This window comes from Nyctereutes procyonoides, unplaced genomic scaffold, assembly GCF_905146905.1.
Source record: "Nyctereutes procyonoides isolate TBG_1078 unplaced genomic scaffold, NYPRO_anot_genome, whole genome shotgun sequence".
In the NCBI taxonomy this organism is placed as follows: Eukaryota; Metazoa; Chordata; class Mammalia; order Carnivora; family Canidae; genus Nyctereutes; species Nyctereutes procyonoides.
This window is the reverse complement of record NW_026575040.1, coordinates 2,387,973-2,411,875: the sequence shown is the minus strand read 5'-3', so window position 1 is coordinate 2,411,875 and position 23,903 is coordinate 2,387,973. Positions and strand designations below refer to the sequence as shown.

Genomic DNA, 23,903 nt, shown 5'->3' with positions numbered 1-23,903 from the left:
CCAGCTGTACCTCAAGAGAGGCAGCTGAGCATAGAGGACTTCTCATGCTGGGACTCTGGGCAGCTCAGGTCTCCTTTGTGGCCTCAGTTTTCTTAGCCCTGTAATGGAGTGGGGGCGGGGTGGGCACGTACTAAGCGATCCGTCTCCAAAGCCTCTTCTGGCACTAGTGCTTGAAGAGTCTAGATGTGAGGGCAGAAAGGAATAGGACCCGAAGGAGCCTGGGAGAAGGTCCTGGAATGCAGGAGCTTCGGGGTGTCTCGCAGCTCCACAACTGTCATGTGATCAGGTGGTAGTTCCGCCTCAGCACCCTGTCTCTTGGAGGAGAAGACGACACCTCTAGCTTTTGCCAGGGCGGGTGTCAGCAGGCGGCTGACAGCAGGGGATTTCTTAAGGTGGAGAAAGTCTCCCATTTGGGGAGTTGAGGGGCCTTGGGCATAGAGAAGGTCATGTTTCTAGGAAAAAAGTTCCCACTCATATGTAACATGAAGTGAATTCTGCCTCTGTGGAGGACCAGCTGGCAATATCTGGAAAGACCACGTGTTCATGCCCTCGATTCACACGTAGGATTGAATCCTGTAGGGTACAGAGATTCACTGTATGTACACGATGTTCATTATAGCATTATTTATCATTTCAAAGCAAGACAAAAACCAAAACTGACAACAGACTGTCCAGGGATGGAGAGCGAGCTCTGGTGCACTTTTGGTCCAGCCTTATAACGGATCACGGGCCGCGGTTCAGAGGATGGATGCATCTCGGTGTCTGCGTGGCACCAGTCCTCAGGATGGAAATGAAGTGCGCATGGTACGGGGGTTGGCACCGGGGCCCACAGGCCAAGTCTGGTCTCGTCACCTGTTTTTGTCTGTGAGCTAAGAATGATTTTTGCATATTTAAGTGGTTAAAAAAATCGAAAACGAGTATTTTGAGACACATAAAATTACATGAAATTCAAATTTCAGTGTCCATAATGTTTTGTTGGAACACAGCCATGCATTCATCTAAGTATTGCCCACGAGTGCAGTCTTGCTATTACAGAGTTGAGTAGTTGTGACGAAACTGAAAATAGCATCTGGCCCTTCAGAGAAAAAGTTTGCTGACCGCTGGCATATTGTATGGTTCCTTTTATATGTATCTGAGTTCCTGCCTGCAAATTTTCCTCTGGAGGTAGTCACCTTTGTGTAGAAATGGGGGCAGGAAGGAAGACTTGTATTTTGTATCATTCTGTTCAGTCTTAATTTATTAACCTCTGTATGTATTTTTAAAGTCAGTGGGACTCTTGGTGGGAATATTATGGAACATTCTTTGTAACTTTATGTATTTATTTTTTTCAATGTTCGCTGAGAAAAGGAAGCAGGAGACACAAGGCCTGGTTTGAGGTTTTCCTTTCTTTCTGGACAGAGGCTACCTGCCTCCTCTGTGGTCCTGTTGTGGAAGCTGGTCTGTTCAATAGTACTGCTCTGAGGCATTTGTTGAGGTGTCTGCTGGTTCTGCTGGCCCCTTCCATGCCTGGCCGGCTCCTCCAGGGAGGGAGCTCTGCAGTTTGCCTTTTGAGTCGCACCCTTGAGAATTTTCTCTAGCTGAGGAAGGGCACAGAGGGATTGGAAGCGTGGTCCTGCTTGAATGGCAGGAAGGGCTGATGAGACCAGAGCACCAGTTCCCCCCCGGAGGCCCACTGGGAGGCCAGTGGAGATTGGCTCTCCCCACGGAGCCTGGTGGGAAAGGGCAAGAGGGCTGGGACGGCATAGTGAGCTGGACGCTAGATGGCCCCTGAAGGCCTAGTGGGTTAAATGGCTCATGGCTCAGAAGAGGAAACCGGGGCCAGAGAGGAAGAGGGATTTGCCCTAGGCCCGCCCCCTCCCCCCACCTTGGGGCAGTGAGCTGGAAAAACTGGTGCTTGGGGCCAGCCTTCTTGACTCCGGTCAGCAAGCGAACTTGAGCTCGGATCTGGAGCACGGGCATTCTCTGCTCAAGCTGACCATGGCCGTGAGGATGAGAATTCCCAGGAAATTGTAGGCTCTTACCTGGTCTGCCTTGCTTCTTGGTCAAGGTCCTATATACCGCACCCCCTTGTCAGGCTGCGTCCTTGCCAAGGGCAGAGCACAGAGCGCATACCTTACCAGCTGTGGCCCCCATGTATACATAAGCTCAGTAAATGTTTGACAAGTCAAGACATCATCACCTGGGTGGTTCAGTCGGTTAAGCGTCTGCCTTTGGCTCAGTTTACGATCTCGGGGCCCTGGGATCGAGCCCCACATTGGGCTTCCTGCTCAGCAGGGATTCTGCTTACCCCTCTGTCCTTCTCTCCCTCTCTCTCTCTCTTTCTCAAATAAATAAAATCTTAAAAAAAAAAAAAGACATTATGAGCTGGCATATGATGAGTTGGGACACCCACTCAGCCAACCGGAACCCCCTCAGGGATTCATTAAGGCCAACTCCTCCACAGCTCCCCACCCTGTGTACTGACTGCCCTGGGCACCACGAGTCCTTTTTCCTAGAGTATACCCACCACCCCCACACTCAGGTTCGTGTCAGCTTCTTGGCTGGTCCCCAGGCTCTGGGCACTGCCAGTGCCAACACTGGTCAGCTCAGTGTCAGGGGCCTCTGCTGTGTGTGCCAGCCCCCGAGGACCAAGCCACCAAAAGCTCTGATTCCTTGCCTTGTGGCGGGTTAAGTCATGGCAGGCACTTCCTCTTTAGAATCCTCACCAGCATCCTGTGAAGCTATCATCACCTGCCCTACTAGAAACACCTGCTCTTTTTGGGCCACTCAGTTGGGGGTTCCAGCTGGGTCTCTCCTTCACTTGCGCATGCCAGGGCTGTGCTATCTAATACAGTAGCCACTAGCCACATCCAAATTTAAATTATTAAAATAAAACCAAAATTTCATTTCCTTAGTTACACTAGCCACACCTCGGGTGTTCAGTAGCCACATGTGGTTACTGGCTGCTGTGCTAAACGGCACAGGTGTGACCTGTTTCTATCTCTGCAGTCTTTTGGATAATCCTGTAGAGCAATGGTTCTCAACTGGGGGCAGTTTTGCCTCCCAGGGGACATTGGACTTTGTTCAGGGACCTTTTTCATCGTCCTAACTTGGGGAGCGGGTGCTACTGGCTCCTGGTTATAGTAGGTAGAGGCCAGAGATAGGGTTGGTGGGGGAAATTCAGGCCATGGGCTTTGTCTCATCCTCTGGCTGTGAAAGTGCTTCTCCCCAGGTCCCTCTGGTAGTCGGCCCCAGAGTCAGCCCTGGCCAGACTAGGCCTAGAAGTAAAAGTGGAGGTTTCCATTCGCCCCTCCCTGACTCTCCAGGAACCCCTGATGGGATTGCTAATGGACCTTCAACAGAGAAAAGAAAACTAGATTTGCCAGCTGGTTTCAAGAAGGAACCTCTATAAATGCCAGGCAAACTGTAGACAGCTTATATAAGGTCGCCAAGCCTTGTTCACATCACCCAAAGAAGTTCAGGTTTTAAATATTAGATATAAAAACTGTTGGCAAAGGTCTCACCAGGGGACCAAACACAGCGCTTCCTTTCAGGAACTCTCCAGTGTGTGGGAGATTGTTTTAATCACAGCCCTGCTTCTGCCAGGGCCCACGAGGGGTATCAGAGAAAGCCGAGGAGGGTTCCTGCCCTTAGGAGCTTCCTGCCCTGCCAGGGCTCCTTGGCATTTGCTAGGGGAAACATTAGGGTGAATGAGTGAATAGTCTGAGTTATTTAGTGTCTCAGAAGTTAACAAAACATGTTTCCCGCCCCACCCCCCTTCCTTTTTTTGAAGTGTGTGAAAACCCAGGCCTTAGCCCTTGGCTCTCAGGACATTTGACAGAGTAAATGAAAATGAAAGAACAAAGCCCATAGGGCTGATGAATCAGATCAAGTGACATCCCTCTGAAACCAGAAAAACGGGCTTGGGCCTGCCGGACATGTGGGCCAGGTCACTGCCAAGGAAAGGTAGCTGCTTCAGTGGAGTCGGATGGGCACTGGGAAGGATTGGCTCATTGCATACTCTTCAGATTACTCTTGAGGTAAAGATACTGACCCCAGGAAACTCCCTAACAATGACTGTAACCTGGGAGGGTAGTCAGAAAAGGATGGACTCAGCCTGGGGGTGGAGCTCAGAGGGAAGAGTTCAAGCAGGGGCCCAGAGTGGGAGGCTCACCTGGACCCCTGGTTAGAACTCCCTAGGAGCCAGAGGAGCCTCATGCCGTGAGGGGGACGTGGCAGAGCTGAGACGGAGGATGGAGCCCCAGAGCAGGGCCATTACCAAACTGGGAATGTTTCTTAGCCCTTGGCACAATCTTTACTTTTGCAAACTGATAGGCAGTTTGGGAGTTAGGGAAAATAGGGGAATTAGATCTTCAGGAAGCAGCCTTCCAGATTGCAGAATAGAGGATGAACTGGGATTTTTTGTTTTTTAAGATTTTAGTTATTTATTTGAGGGGAGTGAAAGAAAACAAGAGCATGAATGGGGTGAGGAGCAGAGAGAGAAACAGACTCCCCACGGAGCAGGGAGCCCAATGCAGACGGATCCTGGAACTCCAGGATCATGACCTGACTGAAGGCAGATGCTCAACTGACTGAGCCATTCAGGCACTACTCCCACTCCTTTTTAAGATTTTATTTATTTATTTATCTATCTATCTATCTATCTATCTATCTATCTATATTTATTTATTTATTTGACAGCACACAAGCAGAGGGAGAGGGAGAAGCAGGCTCCCCACCAAGCAAGGACCGTAATGCGGGGTTCAATCCCAGGACCTTGAGATCATGACCTGAGTTGAAGGCAGATACTTAATTGACTGAGCCACCCAGGGGCCCCTGAACTGGGATATTCTTAAGTTGCAAATTGTTCACAGGGGTTGGGAAGCTCTTAGAGATGAATGACAATGGCCCCCATGAGGAAAAGAAGGCAGTGACCAGAAACCAATGTCTACCTGGGAAGGTCTCTGTTGAAGGAGATGGGAAACCGTTAAATGGAAATGAGGACATATAACCAAAGATGGAGTTAGGAGTGTGGCCCAGAGCCCACCAGAGTGAGCCGAAGCTTGCACTGAAACTCAGCACGACCAACAGGGCTGTTATGTATATTTGGGAAAAGAAACCAGACCTGGTCTTGGAGGCCAGTGGTATAATGTTAGGAGGGAACAGAAGGAAACGAGAGACTCTTGTGTCCCATTTTGTTTCCATCTTTTGGGCTTGAAAGAGCAGGACAAATGTTGATAGGAGGAACTTGAACCCAGGTTGGGTGATTCATCACCTGGGCCAATTTCTGTCTGGTGGTGGGCCTACAAGATGTGTGGGAAACAGCAGAGGACTTGGGAGCTGGAGATGACTAATGTCATGACTTTTTGATAAAAGGTAAAGGAGGTGGGCTCCTCAGATTACCATAGAGGAGATTTGGGAACACTTAGGAAAGCTCTCAGCAGGTGGTTGTCACTGGGGCTTGATATGGCTCATTGGGAACAAGGCCTAACAACTTCAGTTTATTTATTTGGACGTCAAAATACTCTGGATTGAGGTGAGGCCTTCAGTAGAGTCTTGGGATATCCCCCTGGACCACCTGATGGTGATGTCTGTGGGTTTATAAGCAGTGAAAGATCCCACTTTAAAGGGTTCGTTCTTGATTCCTTCCCAACTCCTACCCCCACCCTGTGGACCTCAGGGAAGAGCTCCACTCTGAACCTTGTTCTGTCCGTGGTTTGGATTCATGTCTCGGGGTGGGGGTGGGGGGCTGCGGATGGTGGTGCTGGCTGAACAGGACTGAGATCTTAGGGGCTCTCTGTGGGCCCCCTCTGGAAAGTGGAATGTACCAGGAAAGTGTGACTTGCTGCATTTAGGACCAGGAAAGTAGCTGTGCAGGTACAGGCTGGGGTTTGTGGCTTATCAGCAAATAAGTGGTGAGAAGAACTCTTTTGACTTTGCTGATTGCAAACCCCATATATCTCAGCAGGAGGATGTGGCTTCCAGAAGAGCTGGTGTGGGCTCTGGCTCCACAGACAGACACTCAGCAGGTACCAGGGACGTGATGCTCTGGGTCCCCTGAGTGAACGACACCAGGCAAGCAGAAGAGATGCCTCCTGTCTCTTGAGTTCTTCAGCTTTGGGAGATTCCATTCCATTCCTTTTGTTGTTTTTCTCACCTTCATTTTTCTGTCTTCTTTTTGCACCTCAGGCAGATTTTGGACCTCTTAAATTGATCTTCTGATTTTCTCATCTATTTTTCTAACATCTGTCTTTTCTTTATCTTTCTGTTCTATTTTCTGGCAGATATCTTCTACACTTATGCTTAGTTTTTTATTTCACTGTTTGTAATTTTATTTTATTTTATTTTATTTATTTTTAAAGATTTTATTTATTTGTGTGAGAGAGAGAGAGGCAGAGACACAGGCAGAGGGAGAAGCGGGCTCCAGCACGGAGCCTGACATGGGACTGGATCCCGGGTCTCTGGGATCACGCCCTGGGCAGAAGGCAGCGCTGAACTGTTGAGCCACCAGGGCTGCCCACTGTTTGTAATTTTAGTGTCCAAGAGTTCTTTTTTGTTCTCTGAATATTCATAAGAAACTTTAGCGTCAAAAAAAAAAAAAAAGAAAAAGAAACTTTAGTGTCTCATCTTAACTGATCTGCTAATGCTTCCTTTCACTTCCATCTTCCAGAAATGTGTGGACAGTCTTACCTGCTGGTTTCTGGTCTTTGTTTTAATTTAATTTTGTTTTTTGGTCATCTTCTCTTTGTTCTTGGTTCATATCGTTAAAAAAAAAAAAATCCCTTGAGGAGCCCTGGTGGCCCAGCAGTTTAGCGTAGCCTTCAGCCCAGGGTGTGATCCCAGGGTCCCGGGATCGAGTCCCACGTCGGGCTCCCTGCATGGAGCCTGCTTCTCTGCCTCTCTCTCTCTGTCTCTCTCTGTCTCTCTCTCTCTCTCTCTCTCTGTGTGTGTGTGTGTGTGTCTGTCGTGAATAAATAAATAAAATCTTAAAAAAAATCCCTTTTATTTTAGTGAGATTTTGGAAGGAAGCAGAGTTGAATCTACCTTATTAAACTGAAAGTTTATTCTTTTGCTTAACATTTATATATCCTTTTTTACCTTTTTAAAAAAGATTTATTTATTTATTTGAGAGAGCAGGAGTGGGGGTGGGGAGGGGTAAAGGGAGAGGGAGGAACAGACCCTGTTGAGCAGGGGAGCTGGCTGGAAGGCTCAATCCCAGGACCCCAAGATCATGACTGGAACAGAAGGCAGATGCTTAATTGACTCAGGCACCCCACCTTTTTATTTCTTAATATTTTATTTTTAAGTAATCTCTACACCCAGCGTAGGGCTTGAACTCACAACCCCAAGATTGAGAGTCGCACGCTTCATTGTCTGAGCCAGCCAGGTGCCCCAGTGTATCCTCATGTTTTAAATGTACCTTTCCAGACACATTTTGATGTGATCGGTGGATTGTAAAGATCCAGTATGAGAGCCTGAGTTCTGATCGGGTAATTTAGCTCATTATGTGTTACTATAGTTGCTATTCTGTTAGGACTTCACTTATGCCTTCTTGTTGAATGGTTTCTACTTGTCACGTGTTCTCTCTGCTGCTCTTTTTTCCCCATTCCAATCCTTTATTGTCTAGATTGAGTTTCCTGCTGGTTTGAAAGTCACCTACCCTGCTTAGCTCTAACTGGCCATTGCCATGTTTTTCCTGGTCTCTGTCTTGTATCTGGAGGGCCTCAGCCCTGCCCTGCCTCCCTCTGCTCCCCTACCTGTGCTGGTCCCGTGTCCGCTCCAGCCCTGTCCGTCGGCCTTGCTCAGAGCTGTCCTGGAGGGAGTGTAGCTTCAGTGACCTTTAAACAGGTCGCTGAGGTCGGAGGGTGCAAGTCCTGTTGTGGTGGATTCTCAGGGATGGGACCGGGCTGAGAGCTGTCTCGGAGAGCTCGGAATAGCAGACCCTCTGGAGTCGTGCGCTCTGCCTCTCTGACACTCTGCGCCCTGGTCCCCACTTGGCTCTTACGTGCTGTGGGGAATGCTGCCGCAGGACAGACGGGGAAGCGGGAGGAGGGGGCCTCAGACGACAGGGAGGGATGGGGCTACTGTGAGTTGGCAGGGGCCCGCCATCCCAAGCCCCGTCCCAAGTGGCAGCTTTGCGCGATGCCACCGTTATCAGGTAGGAACACGGGCCCCACGGTGCCAAAGCTTTTAGTTTTTCAAGAGAAGCCAGGAAATTGGATTTTCTGTGTGAAATCTCCCGATCTGTATATATTGGCTTGAAAACGTTTATAACCTCAGGAAGGCCAAGTGGCACGTCTGCAGGCTGGATCTGGCCTCCGTGCCACCGTGGTTCCTGCTCTAGCCAGGTGACGATCCTTGCCACCCTCCACTCTCCTGTCTCTTGGAGGAATGTCCCTCCCAGACCTGTGATTTTCTACCCTGTTCCCCTCTTGGCCGCCTCTTCGGAGCTCTTCCACTCGGCCAGCTTGCAGTTCAGTGTCTCATTCTGCAGATGATGGCCCGGCCTAGTGCTGCGCGGCCGCAGCTCCTGGGCGGCCCAGCCTCCCTGCGGGCACTATGGATTCCTTGTGGATGACGAGCGTGAAAGTGAATTTCATTGCTGCTCTGCGAGCGTCAGGCACTCGGCTTTGGGTTTCCTGGAGTCTGTCTGCCGCCAGAGCCCAGAAGTACGAGAGGGGACTCTCGCTGGGGCCGGAGGCGGCCACCGCGCCAGGCCCGGCTGCCCCTGACTGGCCTGCAGAGGGCAGGGTTGGGGCGCGCATCAGAGCTCAGGACCTGCGAGCCTCAGGCGGCCCCTCCTGCCACCCCTCCTGCCTTCCGTGGCCCTCTGGCCCTGCATTCCTTCCCATCTGCCTCTGCCTCTTGGCCTGAGTGGCAGGAGCCTGCTGCTTTATATGCGCTGGGCAGTTGGTGACTCATTCTTCCGCAGCCCCTCAGATAGGGAAGTGAAACGGCCACATCTGCTGGGGCCTGACCTTTGGGTGACAGCGGAAGTAGCTGTGCAAACAGGAGGCTCACTGCCAGGGAAGAAGAAGCCTTTTCCAGAGCCAGGCCGTGCAGAAAGCACTTGCCTGTCCTGGCCCCGTGTGGCTTCCAGGCCAGTGGCTCTGGTAACAGTTTCCTTTCCCTCTCTCCCCCGCCCGCCTGTTTTTTTCTCTGTGACAGCTGGAAGTAGCAGTGGTCACAACTGAGAGAGCCAAACATTTCTACAGCCCCCAGGACATTCCCGCCACTCTCTACAGCGACGCTGATGAATGGGAGGTCAGTGCGCAGGGGCCCCACGGCCGAGTTCCATCGTATTTCTACCAACAGGACAGGAGTGGCCTCTCTGCAGCCCGTGGTCCTGGAGGCCAGAGCAGACGGGCCAGGCTCAAGTCAGTGGTCAGGGCCCTCTGGGCAGAGGCAATGAGGAAAACATCTGTCTAGCTTCTGGCCCGCAGGAGGCCGGGAGACTCCTCCCACCCCAGGCAGAGCTCAGGCCTGGCTGGGTGCCTCCGGTTGAGTGTCCTTGTACTTATCGGGGCTGATGAAACCGCAGAGGAGCTCTGTTCCCACCACCCTTGTCCACGTGGCTCCCAGTGTCAGGGCTGTCGAGATGCCTCGCTTCCCATGGACGTGGGCCCTGCTTCTGCTCCCCTGAAGAGGGGCAGGCCCCGGCCGATTCACCAGACATCGAGTGTGGGCCTCACAGGGGTGCCCTGCCAGGCATTTTTAAACACTCTCAGCCTAGAACATTTCTGGCTGGCCCGTTCCCCTACCCCACCCCCTCCATTCTCACCGCCCCAGAGCCCTTCCACTGGCTTGGACAACCCAAGCATCCGCCTCAAGCAGACAGGCCAGGAGTTCCCTGCCAGATGTCAGTTCTCTTGAAAACCAAACCATAAAGGGAATAGCTCGGAGAGACAAGGGGCGTTTGTTTCCTCAGGCCTGCTTTCTCTCAGGCTCTTGGCTCCACCGCCAGTGCTCACCAGCTTAGCAGCGAGAGGAACAGCAGTGGACGTGGGCAGGCATCGCTCAGGGGGTCTCCCTCTGTTTCTGACTTAAGCATCCCTGGCCTGTGTCGCGCACCGCCCCCCCCACACACACACACTGAGAGAGTAGCAGCTCAATGACTCTGTTTCCTTCCCTCTGCCAGATGTGGAAGTGCCGATCTGACCCTGTTCTCCACATTGACCTGCGGAGGTGGGCAGACCTCATGCTGGTGGCTCCTCTTGATGCCAACACCCTGGGGAAGGTGGCCAGTGGCATATGTGACAACTTGCTTGTGAGTGACTCTGCCCTCCTCCCTCCCTGGGCCTCCCTCCCGGTTTGCTGAGCTGCAGACTGCCTTTGTGCAGGGTTCTTGCCTTGGAATTCTTTTTATGGTGGGCTGATTTGCTCAGAACACAGTCCTCCTGGATCCCCTACCCTCCTCCTGGTCTCACCTATGTTCTGGCAAGTGGGCAGGTGGATGGGCTCGGCTTGTGTATGCTCTCTGAGGGCATGCACCTCTCACCTGCTCTTTGATGCTCAGCTCCTCTCCCTTTGTCATTGGCTGCCCTCGATGAGCTCTTCTGTTGGTCTCCCTGCCCAGCCCCCTTGCCTGCCCCCTCTTAGCCCTGCCTTCTCCCCAGGATCTGGATATCCACATGGGCAATCTGATAAGAGTGTTTACTTCCTCATGGATCTCTTATGCACACTTATCTCTCCTGTAGCATTGGCCACAAGGCAGAAATGTGGTTTTCCTGTGTGTTAGGGAAGGCTTAGAGGGGACGGGAGGAGAAAGACTGGGTGAGGCGTGCTAGCCGGTGAATGGTGGAGGAGAGGAGCAGAAGTCCAGCTGCACAAAGTGGGGATTGTTTTAGGCCTAAGGAACCTCCAGGAAGCTGTTGTCCTAAAAGGTCTTGTTTATCTGATCATCCTGGGAGGAGCTAGGTGTGTGATCTCTCTTCTCCCTCTCTCTCCATTATTACCCTGCTTTCCTCATACATTGAGCTTTTCCCTAACATGAATTGGGCCCCATGCTGAGGGACACACAGGACACAGGAGCTCATGGTCTGGAAGGAGAGGGTTTCTGGTGACCCGTGCAGGTGAGAAGGGAGTATGCTCTGCTGTGTGGTACAGTCTTAAATCACCCAGTTGGTCCTTTGACCATGGAGTCACCACTTTGCACAGTGCTGGGCATCTAGTAAGTTCAATAAATACTTACTGTATATATAAGGTAATTAGTTACTCTACTTTGGCAAAGAGCAAGGACTTTTTCGGAGTTTAATAGGATCAAGAAGTGAATAATGAAGCTGGGTCCCAATTTTGGGGGTCACATAGGAGCTTAGTCTTGTATGCTTGTTGATGCGTGTGTAGGGCACTTCTCAAAGAACCTGCTAGGGATTGAAACATCACTTGAATAAGAGTACAGGGTGACCAGAAGAAGGGCAGCACACAGACTGTATAGCCAGGAGCAGGGGGAGGGGAGTACAGGGAAGAGCGAGCTTAGTGGCAGCGTTATCCAGAAGGCTTCCCAGTGAGGCGGGTGCATGGTTGACAGGGCAGCTGGAGCAGGTGAGGCTCCTGGCCACTTTGATCTCAGTAGGTCTGACTTGGGCATGACCTGCACCATCTCACCAAATTTCTAGGCTTCCCACTGGCTGGTCAGAACCAGCTGATGTGATGAAGCACACTGCCATCTAGGAATTATGCCCCTGGCTGCGCTGGCTCTCTGAGGGCTCCTTTCTTTCCCTCCAAAGCTCTGCTTCCCTTTTTTCCCTTCAAAGCTGCCCCCACTCCCTGAATTCTTCGGGATTCCCTCCTCCTGAGTGGGCTGAGCAGTGGAACATGTTCCTATGACCAATCTCCAGGCCATTTGCCTCAAAAGGTTTCCTTTGAAGGCCCAAATATTTCAAGGAATTATAAATCTCATAAAGTTTAAGCTTTAAGTCATCATCTTCACTCCACGGCTCTGTCCTTACTCAAAAGATGTTTTGTCCTTTTATTCCTGGAAAGAGCACCCTGCTGCCCCTTGCTTTCAGATCTCCCGTCTCAGTGCCCAGAACTTGGGTGCCAGTAGAGCAGTGTGCTGGGTGTGAACCTGTGCGCCAGGCCTCTGGGCCCTCGGCCTGGGTGATGTGCATCTCCATCTGCCCTCTGGCCCACGCAGGCCCTAGCCCCTTCTTTGTGCTAAATAGCTGAGCAGAAGGCTGCCTGGCTAGCTCCGTCAGTAGAGCATGCAACTCTTGATCTCTGAGTTGTGAGTTTGAGTCCCACACTGGGTGTAGAGATTACTTAAAGAGAGAGAGAGAGAGAGAGAGAGAGAGAGAGAGAGAGAGAGAAAGAAAGAAAGAAAGAAGCCAGGAGATCCAGAAAGAGGAGTAACTTCCTTGGGTCACCAGTGTAGCTGGGAGCTGGTCTCCTGCTCGGGATCTAGGCCTTCTTTCCGCCAGGCAGCTTCCCAGGGCAGAGCCTGAGGTACAGAACAGAGCGTTGGCCAAACAGATGTGACCGTGGGAACTGCCGCCTCCTCTCATCCCTCCCACTGCCAGAAGGTTCAGAGGAGCTGTGGTTTGTCTGGAAGCACTGAGCTTTGGCATGAGATGGGAAAAGCTAGAGAGGTATGGGTCATGGAGGTATTGGGTTTGTCCTCTGGTTGGTGTGCTTTGCTCTGAAGACACTTAGAAACCCTAACCCCCACCCCGACCCCCACCCCCACGCTGCACACAAAGCCAGGGGGGGGCTCTTCTAGGTACGTTCGTGACTTTTGCAGAAGCGGCAGATGGCACAGGGCCAAGAGGAAGTGTGCCTGAAACTATCCACTCAGCCCACTGGTTGCCAAATTGAGAGGACTTGGTGGGAAACAGACGCTGGTGTCTGGGACTACACGGGTAGCCAGATCCTGAGGCTCTGTGCTGTTCCACTTCCTTCCTGTCCCTGGGAGAGAATGGGGGCACCGAGAGGGGCGGGCATCAGCTTTGGTCCATCCAGGCCATTGTTTTCTGGGCTCTCCCCTCTTTTCCCAGATGGGCTGCTTCAGGGAAGGGATGTGCTGACCACTGTCTCCCCAAGGGGCCCACAGCTGGAGCAGAGGAGCCGGAGCAGTCAGGGCACAGAGGAGCACCTCCTGGCCCCAGGAACCTATGCCTGGGGAATAATAGGAGCTAATGCTTCTGGAGCCCGTCCTGGATGCCAGGCCCTGTGTGAAGAGCTTTAAGCCTTTTCAGCCCATGCCCCACAGTCATCCAGTGAGGGAGGCTTTTGCAGGGAAGAAGCTGGCCTCCAACATTAAATTACTCGTCCAAGTTCTCCCAGTTAGTAGTAACAGTAGATGGCAGAGTCAGGATTTGAACCCAGGTCTCTGTGATTCTGCCACCCACTGAGCTGGGAAGTCCCTTTCATGGCTCCTCTGGTGTGTGACTTGGTGGGATGGCTGGAACTCGGGAGGTAGTGAGGCTGTGTGCTATGGTGGAAGATGACAGGGCCGGTGTGCAGAGCATCATGCCCTGATCTTTGTCTCCGTGGGACCTTGGGGAGCACAGCTTTCCCGTCTTTGAAACAGGCAGCCCCTCTTCACAGGGTTGCAGCGGGGTGTGTGGGATACTACATATGAGAGGGGTTTTGTCATGTGGAAGGTGTCCTCATTGCCAAGCTTTAGTTGGCCTTGGGCAGCCCGGGTGGCTCAGCGGTTTAGCGCCGCCTTCAGCCCAGGGTGTGATTCTGGAGACCCAGGATTGAGTCTCACGTCGGGCTCCCAGCATGGAGCCTGCTTCTCCCTCTGCCTGTGTCTCTGCCTCTCTCTCTCTCTGTGTGTGTCTCTCATGAATAAATAAAATCTTTGAAAAAAAAAAAAAGAGGGAAAACCTTTTAAAAAAAAAAAAAGCTTTAGTTGGCCTTGAAGTAGGGCTGGTGTTGGGGTAGAGGGGTCCCCACCCCATGAGTGGTCTGGGCCTTTGCTTTGGGGGTAACTGCAAAGCTTGACCTCTGCTCCCCTGGCCGGTTTCTCTCTATGAGGTATGTCTCACAGTGGAGAGGCCTTATGCTCCGGCTCGGAGAGCGCTTTCTGCACAGGAGTAGGGGTCTGTGTGGATGTGGTTGGGCCATTGCAAGTGGCCATTGCAAGAGACCCTCCTGTGGGTAGGCCCTGTGCTGGCAGCTGTAGGGACGTGGAGGGGATGAGGAGACGAGAGATGCAGGGACACAGACAAGTAGCACCCAGTCATCCTTAGCCCATGGCTGGCTGTGACCCAGAGGATGGGGGGCAGGATTTGGGAGCATTGGAGAGGGCTGGCAGGGAGAGGAGCTTGGGAGCACTTACCCGTCCCACCCTGGCCCTTCTTCACAGACCTGCGTCATCCGGGCCTGGGACTGCCGCAAGCCCCTGCTCTTCTGCCCAGCGATGAACACTGTCATGTGGGAGCATCCCATCACTGCGCAGCAAGTCGGCCAGCTCAAGGCCTTCGGCTATGTTGAAATACCTTGCGTTGCCAAGAAGTTGGTGTGTGGAGACCAAGGTGGGCATCTGGGCAGGCCCACAGCCCATCCTCACAGCCCAGGGTCCCAGAAGGGCTCAGCCCTGGGGTCAGATCTGGGTCTACATCCCAGCCTGTTGTGACCTCAGGGAAAGCTTGAGTGTATGTCAAGTGTCTGGTGTCCTTGGCATGTAGCCCATATGCAGTTCATGGTGGCTACTGTTACTGTTCCGGGGCCTGTCGTATGGGTGGCTTGGAAGGGATATGATGGGTCATAAGATATAAGATATAAGAGTTGGCTCTTGCAGAGATGGTCCTGGCCTCCAAAGCGCTGGGCTCTGGGTGGAGCACTCAGGGGAGCATTGAGCAGGGTGGGTGGGGGATGGGCCCCTGCCTCAGTCTATGAGCCACAGCAGAACCTTGCCTCCTAGGTCTAGGGGCCATGGCCGAAGTGGGCACCATTGTGGACAAAGTGAAAGAAGTCCTCTTCTGGCATGGTGACTCTCAGGAGAGTTGAAGCTGGGATCTCTGGCATGTGTATCCCTCTGTACTGAGTGTGTTTCCAGGCCAATCTGTGAAGAAGGTGGACATTGGCAAAATACAGTGAAGACTTCTGTGATTGCTGGGTAGGGGTTTGGCCTGGGCCTGCTCCAGAGCCTCCCCGGGGGCCTGACTTGCCTCAAGTTCAATTAGACCAAAGGCCCAGGTCCCAACTTCTTTCCAACTAGAGATGCCTGCTTTCCAGAACCCGCTCACCTTTCCCCAGGATTGGCATAGCAAGCTGCTGTATGTCCCCGTGCTCTGGGAAGGTCGCAGAAACCTCGATTCTCCCTTATTTCCGGGAGCCACTTCAGCTCCATGGGGGGCTGCCCAGGTGCCATGCTTGCAGACTCAGGGAAGCCTGGAACTGGCAAGACGCCGAGATTCTCCACAGGCCATGCTGTGAGATCAGGGGTACGTGGGAATAGAGAAGAGTGACTTGTGGGAGACTGTCCTTCCTTTACCTCAGTTTGTAGTCTTGGAGATCAGGGGCATTGCTTGGTGTGGCTGGGGAAGGGTTGGGGCGGACAGCTGACCAGCATATCTTCGAGCTACTATCAAATGGTTGTTAAGGGCAGAGGGCTCCGAGGCAGGGGGACCCTAGTTCAAATCCTAGCTCTGGGGACAACCAGGGGGCTCAGCAGTTAGGCGCCCGCTCTCAGCCCAGGGCGTGATCCTGGAGTCCTGGGATCGAGTCCCACATCGGGCTCCCCGCAGGGAGCCTGCTTCTCCCTCTGCCTGTGTCTCTGCCTCTCTCTGTGTCTCTCATGGATAAATAAATAAAATTAAAAAAAAAAAAATCCTAGCTCTGTCACGTGCTAGCAGTGGGACCGTGGCTCAGGGCTCAGCCTTTCTCTCACTTTCCTCATCTCAATTATCCTGCCTTCATGGACTTGTTGAGAGGATTAAATGAGATTATGTGTGCAAGATCTCTACCCCACTGCCTCTTACTTAGTAAATGTCGAATAAAGAGAAGTTAAAGCTAAGTGTGTATTCACACCAGTGAGCTTTTCTAACATTTACTTAAATAGACCCTCTCATTTTGGGAAAAATAAAATAACCAGCCCTTAGCTGTCGTGGCCTTTATGCAAATGAGAGGCAGATAGCCATTGGAACCTGCCCTGGAATCCAGGCCTCTGGTTTCCCCATGTCCTCATCAGCTTTGTGCACCTGAGACTAGGACCTGGGTGTCTGTGCCTCTTCCTGAGCCCCACCCAACAGCACACATGAAGGTGGGAAGTAAACTCTACAGAGAAACAGTTCTGCCCTAGAAAACCCCATCACCCTGCCTTTGACTTAATTGCAGTTTGGTGGCTGCGGGAGGGAGGGGCTTATTCGCCTATTTGGAGCTGAGGTTGGGGCTGGCTTGCTGCCTTCCAGGCCAGGGGTGAGTGAGCACTCCACGCATGCCCTTGGACCACTGAGCGTAGCGGTTACCTTTGAAGGGCACCAGTAAGCCTGTTGACTGGGACCAAGTCTTCCCAAGAGCCTTTATTTCTGCAGCACTTGACTTCATCAAGTGCTTTGGGATAAAGTTGCCTAAGGGCAATAAAGAAAATATAACTAAAATAGTAGCATCACAGACCCAACCTCTCTGGCAGGTTTGAGGGTTGGAGCATGAGGAGGGCCTGAATGATTAAAATCCAGAGACAGTCCCAAAGTTCTATTTAAGTGGTTTCCAATGTCCCTCCCCATGTCCACGTCTCCCTTTCTTTCCCTCAGCAGCCTGCTAAAGAGTAATGAAACGCTCCAATTTTAAGAAACTGCCACATTTACTGAGTGCTTATTGTATGAAAGGCTTTGTGCTGGGCACTTTGGGGAGGACAACTACCCAGCAGAGCTGCTACACCATGCCTGTTCTAGAAGGCCACAGGAGCAGAGAGGTTGATAGGCTTCTACCTAATACTTCTGCAGATAGCTGTGGCTCCTCAGAGCAGGCCGGAGATTTGTTGGCTGGAAGGAGAGAGGTCCCCAAGGCAAGGGCCAGCAGCGGGCTCCATCCTTAGGCTCCCCCAGGCCATCGCTGCAATCCTTTATCCCTGCTGCCTGTTTTGAATGGGGGTGAGGGTTGGGCTGCTGCTGAAGAGCCCAGCTCTCCCCTGAAACCCTGAGGCTGGAGTTAAGAGGAGAGGGGAGTTAGTGTCAGGCTGCACTTACCTGGCCCCAACTGAAGAGGAGTGTTGAGGTGGAAGTGGGAGCCACAGCTTTCCCCACCAGGAGTCAAAGCTCTTAAAGTTGGCAGCATCGAAGTTAGAAGTGTTTCTCAGAGAATATGGTAGTTTCTCTGACTTTTTAAAAAGATTTTATTTATTTTTTCATGAGAGACACACACACACAGAGGCAGAGACACAAGCAGAGGGAGAAGCAGGCTCCATGCAGGGAGCCCAGTGCGGGACTCGATCCCGGGACTCCAGGATCGCGCCCTGGGCCAAAGGCAGGCGCCAAACCGCTGAGCCACCCAGGGATCCCCCCAAGCTTCTTGTATTAACAAAAAAAGGTGTGGGGGTGCAGGAGGGGGCAGTCTTGCTCAGAAAGGAGCTCCTTTCTGAGTAAAACACACGACCTAGGAGCCATAAAAGCAAAGACTAATAAATTTGCTTACAGAAAAATAAACAAATCTGCCTAGCAATAGCCCAAAGGCAAGGTCAAAAGGCAAACAAGTGGGAAATTATCTGCAGCTCACATAACAAAGGACTAATGCCTCCTAATACATAAAGAGCTATTCATTGACTAGAAAAGGACCAAGAGTACAAAAGAAAACTGAGCAGAGGATAAGAAATCAAGTCCACATGTATATGTATGCTCGAGTGTGTGCGCGTGTGCGCGCACACACACACAAACACCCCACATGGCTCTTAAACATAAAAAGCACTCAGCCACATTCATGGGGAGAGGGATGCGAACCAAACTGCACTCAGCAGAGGTTTCTGTCTGTTAGATTGGTGAGGGCGAGGGGACTGGCACCCGTTACTTTGCTAGTAGGACTGCATACAACCTTGCTGGAGAACAATTTGGAAATATCTATCAAAATTACATTTTGATAAATTATGTACTGGGGCCACCTGGGTGGCTCAGCAGTTGAGCATCTGCCTTTGGCTCAGGGCATGATCCTGGGGTCCCGGGATGAAGTCCCACATCGGGCTCCCTGCATGGGGCCGGCTTCTCCCTCTGCCTGTGTCTCTGCCTCTCTCTCTCTCTCTGTGTCTCTCATGAATAAATAAATGAAATCTTTAAAAAACTTACATATGTACTTTACCCTTAGACCCAGCAATTCTGCTTCCAGGGATTCATCCCACAGATACACTCACACATATGACGTATATAGTCTGAATAAGGCTATTCATCACAGCATTGTAGGTGGCAGTAAAAGGCCAGGAGCACCCTCACTAACTAACTACCGGAGATTGGTTGCATCAGTTAGGGACTGGAACATGTTGCAGCCACAAGATGAGTGTGAGGAAGCCCTCTAGGTGCCGTCCAAGATATGCTGCTAAACAGAAAATGCAAGCTGCAGAACAAATGTCTATTGCATGCTAGTTGGTGTGCAAAAAAAGTGAGGGCTGAAAAGGAGGATGTATTCCTGTTGGCTTGTAGATGCATCAAACACCTATTGAAAAATAAACAAGAAACCAGTCCATTGTTTGCCTCTTGGCAGCAGAACTAGGTGTGATTGAGAAAGGTGGGAGGCCAGCTTCATTTTAAGTTGTGAGGCAGATGAGTATATTATCTCCCACAAAGGCAGTAAATACACACATTTTATTTTATTATTTTTTAAAGATTTTCTTTATTTATTTGACAGAGAGTGAGAGAGCACAAGCAGGGGGAGCGGCAGGCAGAGGAAGAGGGGAAGCAGGCTCCCTGCTGAACAGAGAGCCCAACACGGGGCTTGATCCCAGGACCCTGGAATCAGGACCTGAGCTGAAGGCAGCTGCGTAACTCAATGAGCCACACACATTTTATTTTATTTTAAATATTTATTTATTCATGAAAGACAGAGGCAGAGACACAGGCAGAGGGAGAAGCGGGCTCCATGCAGGGAGCCCAACGCGGGACTCGATCCCAGGACCCCGGATCACACCCTGAGCTGGCTCAACCACTGAGCCCCCCAGGGATCCCAAGCCACACACATTTCAAAATGGGTTATTTCTGTCCTTTATCCAGAAGTTCCTAAAAATGACGGGGGCATCTGGAGATTTCCATTGAGGCCTCTGGAGTAGAAATGGGTCTGGTTTTCTTGTCATGAGCTAATTAATAGAGGAGGAGAGCTTTTGAATACCCCCGAGGGCTACTCATAAGCCTTTGAGACGCCTGATCTCAAGCAGCTGATGGTCTACGGGAAGATCCAAGGCCTTAAAACAATCAAGTGACCATGAGAATCAAGCGTGAGACTGTGCTAGTCTAAGCTGCGTGGCTCCGAATCGAGTAGTGTGGGTGGGCCTTTGGAGGCTGTAGAACCCGCGCCCATGCTTTCTGGAGGACTGAAGAGTGGACACGGGGGGAAGCCCTGCGGCCGCGTACCTGGTGAAGGACACATGCGTAGGAACCCGGGCTCCGTGTGCTGGGGATGCCGGAGCTTCAGCAGGGAGCCCGGCGACTGTGCAGTGTGGTGTGGTGTGGAGGCTCGCTGGGTGGCTCGCGGGACACGTTGGAGGGTCAAGGAGGAAGCCAGATGCTAAGCTGGGGAAGCAAGGCTGTGCCAGCCTGTGCTTCTGGAGGGGAAGGGGGTGCAAAAGTGAGTGAGGACGTGAAGAAAATCCAGCATGATTAGAAAGTAGCAGAACCACTGCCCTGTGGCTAGAGGTCCCCCCTGGGGCTGGGGGACACTTAATGGCAAGATTTATTAACAGCCCCTAGTGCCACCCACTAAAAAGAATTTTGCTTTGCTTACCACAGTTTTTTCTCTCAGGATTGTTTAGTCTGCCCTCACGGTTCCTGGGCATTTTGTGGTGGGGAATTAGGGAAAAAACAGACTGAGCTACAGAACTGGGGAGATGGCAAGAAAGGGGAAGGGAGTCTTAGTTTTTATATTGTGTCTCCTTTGAGTGGCAAATTCCGGTACTGGGTCAAGGGGGAGAAATTAAAGCAATGAGCCGAGAGCCGATGAACTCTCCAGTAAGGGGCCGAGAGAGGCCTGAGTGGAGGGGGGCAGCTGAGCCATGTGGGTGGCCAGGAGTTGGGGCTCCATTTGGGACTTGGCTTAAGAGTCTTTGAGCTGCTGAGGGGGTACAAGGAGATGGGGGTGGGGGCTATGGGAGTTTTTAAGGAATGTGGCTGACGATTGTGAGTTGGACACACTTTAGGTTCTTCAGGAGGCCTCCCTCTTCAATTCCTTGGCCAGCGTGTGCTTCTCTGAGTGAGACTGCGCAGGGTTCAGCCACCTGGAGCCCTGCTTCCCTTTGGGTCATATACACGTGGTGGGTGTCCTGCTGAGTTTCCTGGATCTCCTTCTCCCCTCCTAACACCACAGCTGGGTGATGGGGTCAGCTGGATTTCAGACAGTGACAGTGAGGGTCACTGGCCAGTTCCTCGCCCTGCCCAGGGGCGCCTCTCCTCTGGCTGTTGCAGCAGAACCCGAGCTCCACCCTTATTAGCACTTACCTCGCTGAGGTCCTTTGAGATGCTCCCTCCACCACACACCACCACTACCACCAGATACCTGTTTTGGTTTTTTTTAGTCCCAATTTAGTAGCTGCCTCATTACCTTTTTCCTCCCATAGTTTCCTTCACACATACATTGTGGTTTCTAGGGCAGCACAGAAATCTGAAATGTCACGCAAATGCCCCTGAACAAAGAGCCCTGGAATCAGATCCCAGTGACTGACAGCTTGTTTACACCAAGAGCTTCCTGGTGGAACCAAATATTCTACAATATTCAAGGCAGGTTTGGGACTACCTGGGGCAAGGCGAGGAGCAGGCCAGAACTGCCAGTTGTCTAATAGCAAAGGAATGTCAGGAGTGGGTGGGTGCGAGGGCAAGAGGCTCGGAGACTTGGGCTTTGGGGCCTGTGGAGGACATGCTGCTAATCCAGCTATGATCTGGGAGCATGTTTTTCCCTGGTTGCAACAGGCTGGTCTCATGGTGGCTTTATCTACTGAAGTTTCGTGGTTACCCTTTGCCTGCTGACCCAGATAGCAGGTCCCTGGGGGAATTGGAGGCCCAACAAACTCCCTGTGGGTCTCCGGATTCCTGGAAGAGCGGGGAGAGTTCAAAGGTGCCTTCACTCCGTGTGAGTGGGGGCTGAGGCTTCCCGGCTGGCCTGGCTACTCAGCAGTGCTTGAGGCCAGAAGGCAAGGCTGGGGCGCCCCGGAGCCTGCAGTGGAGCTCGGGGTGGGGGTGGAGGCCCTTTCTTGCTCTCAGGAAAGAGCACAGGTAGGCAGCTCACTTGTCGCCTGGAACTCCTAAAAGTCACCCCCTCGAGAGGGGAGCAGTTGAGCTCTGGAGCTCCACTCTTGGGAAACTGGCATCATGGGGAGCGGGCATGCTTCTCTCCGGCACCTGGCATGTGCTTTGCATTCCTTATCTCATTTCTTCATCTTCACCCGTCCTTCCGGATAGGCATTGCGATCCCATTAAAATTAAGAACCCGAGGCTCAGAGAGAACTACAAGCCAAGACACGGCCCCTTAGAGGGTGCAGAAATGGGTGCTGCTCTCATGGGCTGGGCCTGAGCTGGGAACAGAAAGAGGCGCAGGTAAGCTAACCGAGTATTTTGTCACCCCGAGTGAGCACCTCTGAGAGTAAAAAGGGGACAGTGAACACATCAGGACAACAGGCATCCACTGGGACTGACCCGGGTGAACCAGGATGTGTGGTCGCCCTACCCCGTGAGCACTGCTCAGGGCTAACCGCCAGTGTTTATAATGCAATCCTCATGGCGATCCCTGAGGTGGACATTAGCCCCATTTGGCAGATGAGCAAACGGGGGCTTGACTTCCTCAAGATCCCATAGCTTTGAAGTCGGCTCCAAGCCCTGCTGCCTCTCAGGCCCCGAACCTTTGGAGGTGACCAGAGGATGAGAGCAGCTGGAGAAGCAGCTAGAAAGCTCGAGTCTTCGAGTGTGCCAGGCTGTGTGGCAGGCCGTCCCTGCAGTCTCTGGGTAGCCTCTTCCAGGACTGGCATGTGAGCAGTAGCTGAGGAAGGTGAGTGTGTGTGGTGGGGGGCTGGGCAGGGTGGAGGCCCCAAAGGCTTCTGTAGCATTCCCTGAGCTTCCTGGGCCTCCAGGGAGGCAGTGGCCAAGGCAGGCAATTTTGGGGGGGGAGAAAACATCTTCACTGAGTTGGCCCATTTCTAGGATTGGTGAATAGGAACACTGAGAGATCTCAGGGCACCTTTCCCAGAGCCAGGACTGGCTCCCCCGGGGCTCCCGGGGAGACTGGTAGCCTGGGATGCAGGCATACGCTCGCTCGTTATGGGCAGTGGGTAAGGTCATGCATAGGTGGAGGGTTTGTGAGCCTCCGGGTTATTTCCTTCTGACCTTCACCAGCCAGGCTGGCCTTCCGGGGGGGTGGGGGGTGGTGGCAGATATGGAGGGCCCGGGCCAAAGGTCAGATGGCCTTTGCAGGCCCCTTGACATATTGCATCACAGGTGGATGCGCAGCCTAGGCCGCCGGTCATCCAGCCAGGCCGTCCGCACCACCTGTTAGCACCCATGCCGGGGTGGGTTGCAGGCTGGCAGGGCTGGCAAAGGGAAGGAAGTCCTTTCCGTTGGGGAGGACCAGTCAGTCTGGGGCACTTCACACAAGTGCAATGGCCTAAGGCCTCTGCAAGCCAATGTTGTACAATTGAAGGCTGATCATGTTTCTTCATTCATTAAAAAAAAATGAATAGACTTTTACTTTGTAGAGTAGCTTCAGGTTCACTGCAAAACTGTGTGGAAAGTATAGTGAGTTCCCTGATACCCGAACCCCAACACACGCACAGCCCCTTCCTATTCATTCATCCTTCGAACTCTGTGTCCAGACACTGTCCTGGACCGAGGCCCAGCCCTCACCTCAAGGTACTTCCAGCTTAGTGAAGTAGATGGAAGAGCAGATAGGCCAGCCCGGGAGGGGCTCAGGGATGGAGGTAAGTAATCCTAGGGTGCCAGAGCGCAGGACAGCCCACTCCCTGCAGGGGCAGCCTGAGGAAGGAGGAGCTCTCCAGGAGGCTCTTTTGGGCTGAATTCTAAGAGGGGGGAGGCATTTAGCAAAGAGGTCAGGGAGGCCAGAGTGGGGGGCAGTGTGTGCAGAGGCCTGGGCCTGCTTTGCATCTGAGCCGGGCTCTGGGTCCAGCTTTGAGGCTGGCTGTGGTAGGTGGAGGCAGGAGGACTCCCTTCCTGCAGAGCCTGAAGCTAAAGGGTTTAGTCCGAGAAGGAAGAGTCCAGGTGGGCCAGAGCCAGCAGGGGGGCTGACTGGCATGGGGGGGCGGCGAAGGCCTTTGAAAGAGTCTGTGCAGGGGGGGGGGGCTCAGCAGCTGAGCGCCTCCCCTCAGCTCAGGTCGTGACCCCGGCGGCGTCCCAGATTGAGTCCCGCATCGGGCTCCCTGCGTGGAGCCTGCTTCTCCCTCTGCCTGTGTCTCTGCCTCTCTCTCTCTGTGTGTGTGTGTGTGTGTCTCTCATGAATAAATAAATAAAGTCTTAAAAAAAATCTGTGAAAACTCAGCTACTGGATTGTGCAAACTGTGGCTTTAAATGTGTTCTGAACATGCTTTCGGGGTGTTCCCCGATGCCTCCAGTGTGAGCCCCTTGAGGACGGGCTGTTTTTCTGAGGGTCCACGGGCCGATGCCCCCCTCCCCTCTGCCCAGAAATAGCCTTGACCAACAGTCTCGTCCCCCGAAGCAGCAAAGCCGCACCTGGCACAGGTCTGTGCCCAGAAGGGCTTCCTGGGTCCTGTCAGGGTTTCTCCGCGTCCTTATCCCTGGGGGTGGTTGTGGGGAAGGGGCATGAGAGAAGGGAACACCCCTTTCTGA

The 23,903-nt window shown here is 52.5% G+C and overlaps 1 protein-coding gene across 12 annotated transcripts in view; it reads left to right on the top strand.

Moving 5' to 3' along the window:
- PPCDC (phosphopantothenoylcysteine decarboxylase) overlaps window positions 1-23,594 on the top strand; it is a 35,725-nt gene extending 12,131 nt beyond the window's left edge. For 11 of the 12 annotated variants that reach the window (XM_055319879.1, XM_055319886.1, XM_055319877.1 and 8 more), the window contains 4 exons: window positions 9,148-9,243; window positions 10,118-10,246; window positions 14,291-14,459; window positions 14,849-23,594. In XM_055319879.1, coding sequence (XP_055175854.1) covers window positions 9,148-9,243; window positions 10,118-10,246; window positions 14,291-14,459; window positions 14,849-14,934 — 480 coding nt within the window. In that variant the 3' untranslated portion in view covers window positions 14,935-23,594. Of the gene's footprint in view, window positions 1-3,862; window positions 4,020-9,147; window positions 9,244-10,117; window positions 10,247-14,290; window positions 14,460-14,848 lie in introns of those variants that run through there. The other variant, XM_055319887.1, reaches the window with a different exon arrangement.
- The last annotated feature ends 309 nt before the right edge of the window (window positions 23,595-23,903 follow it).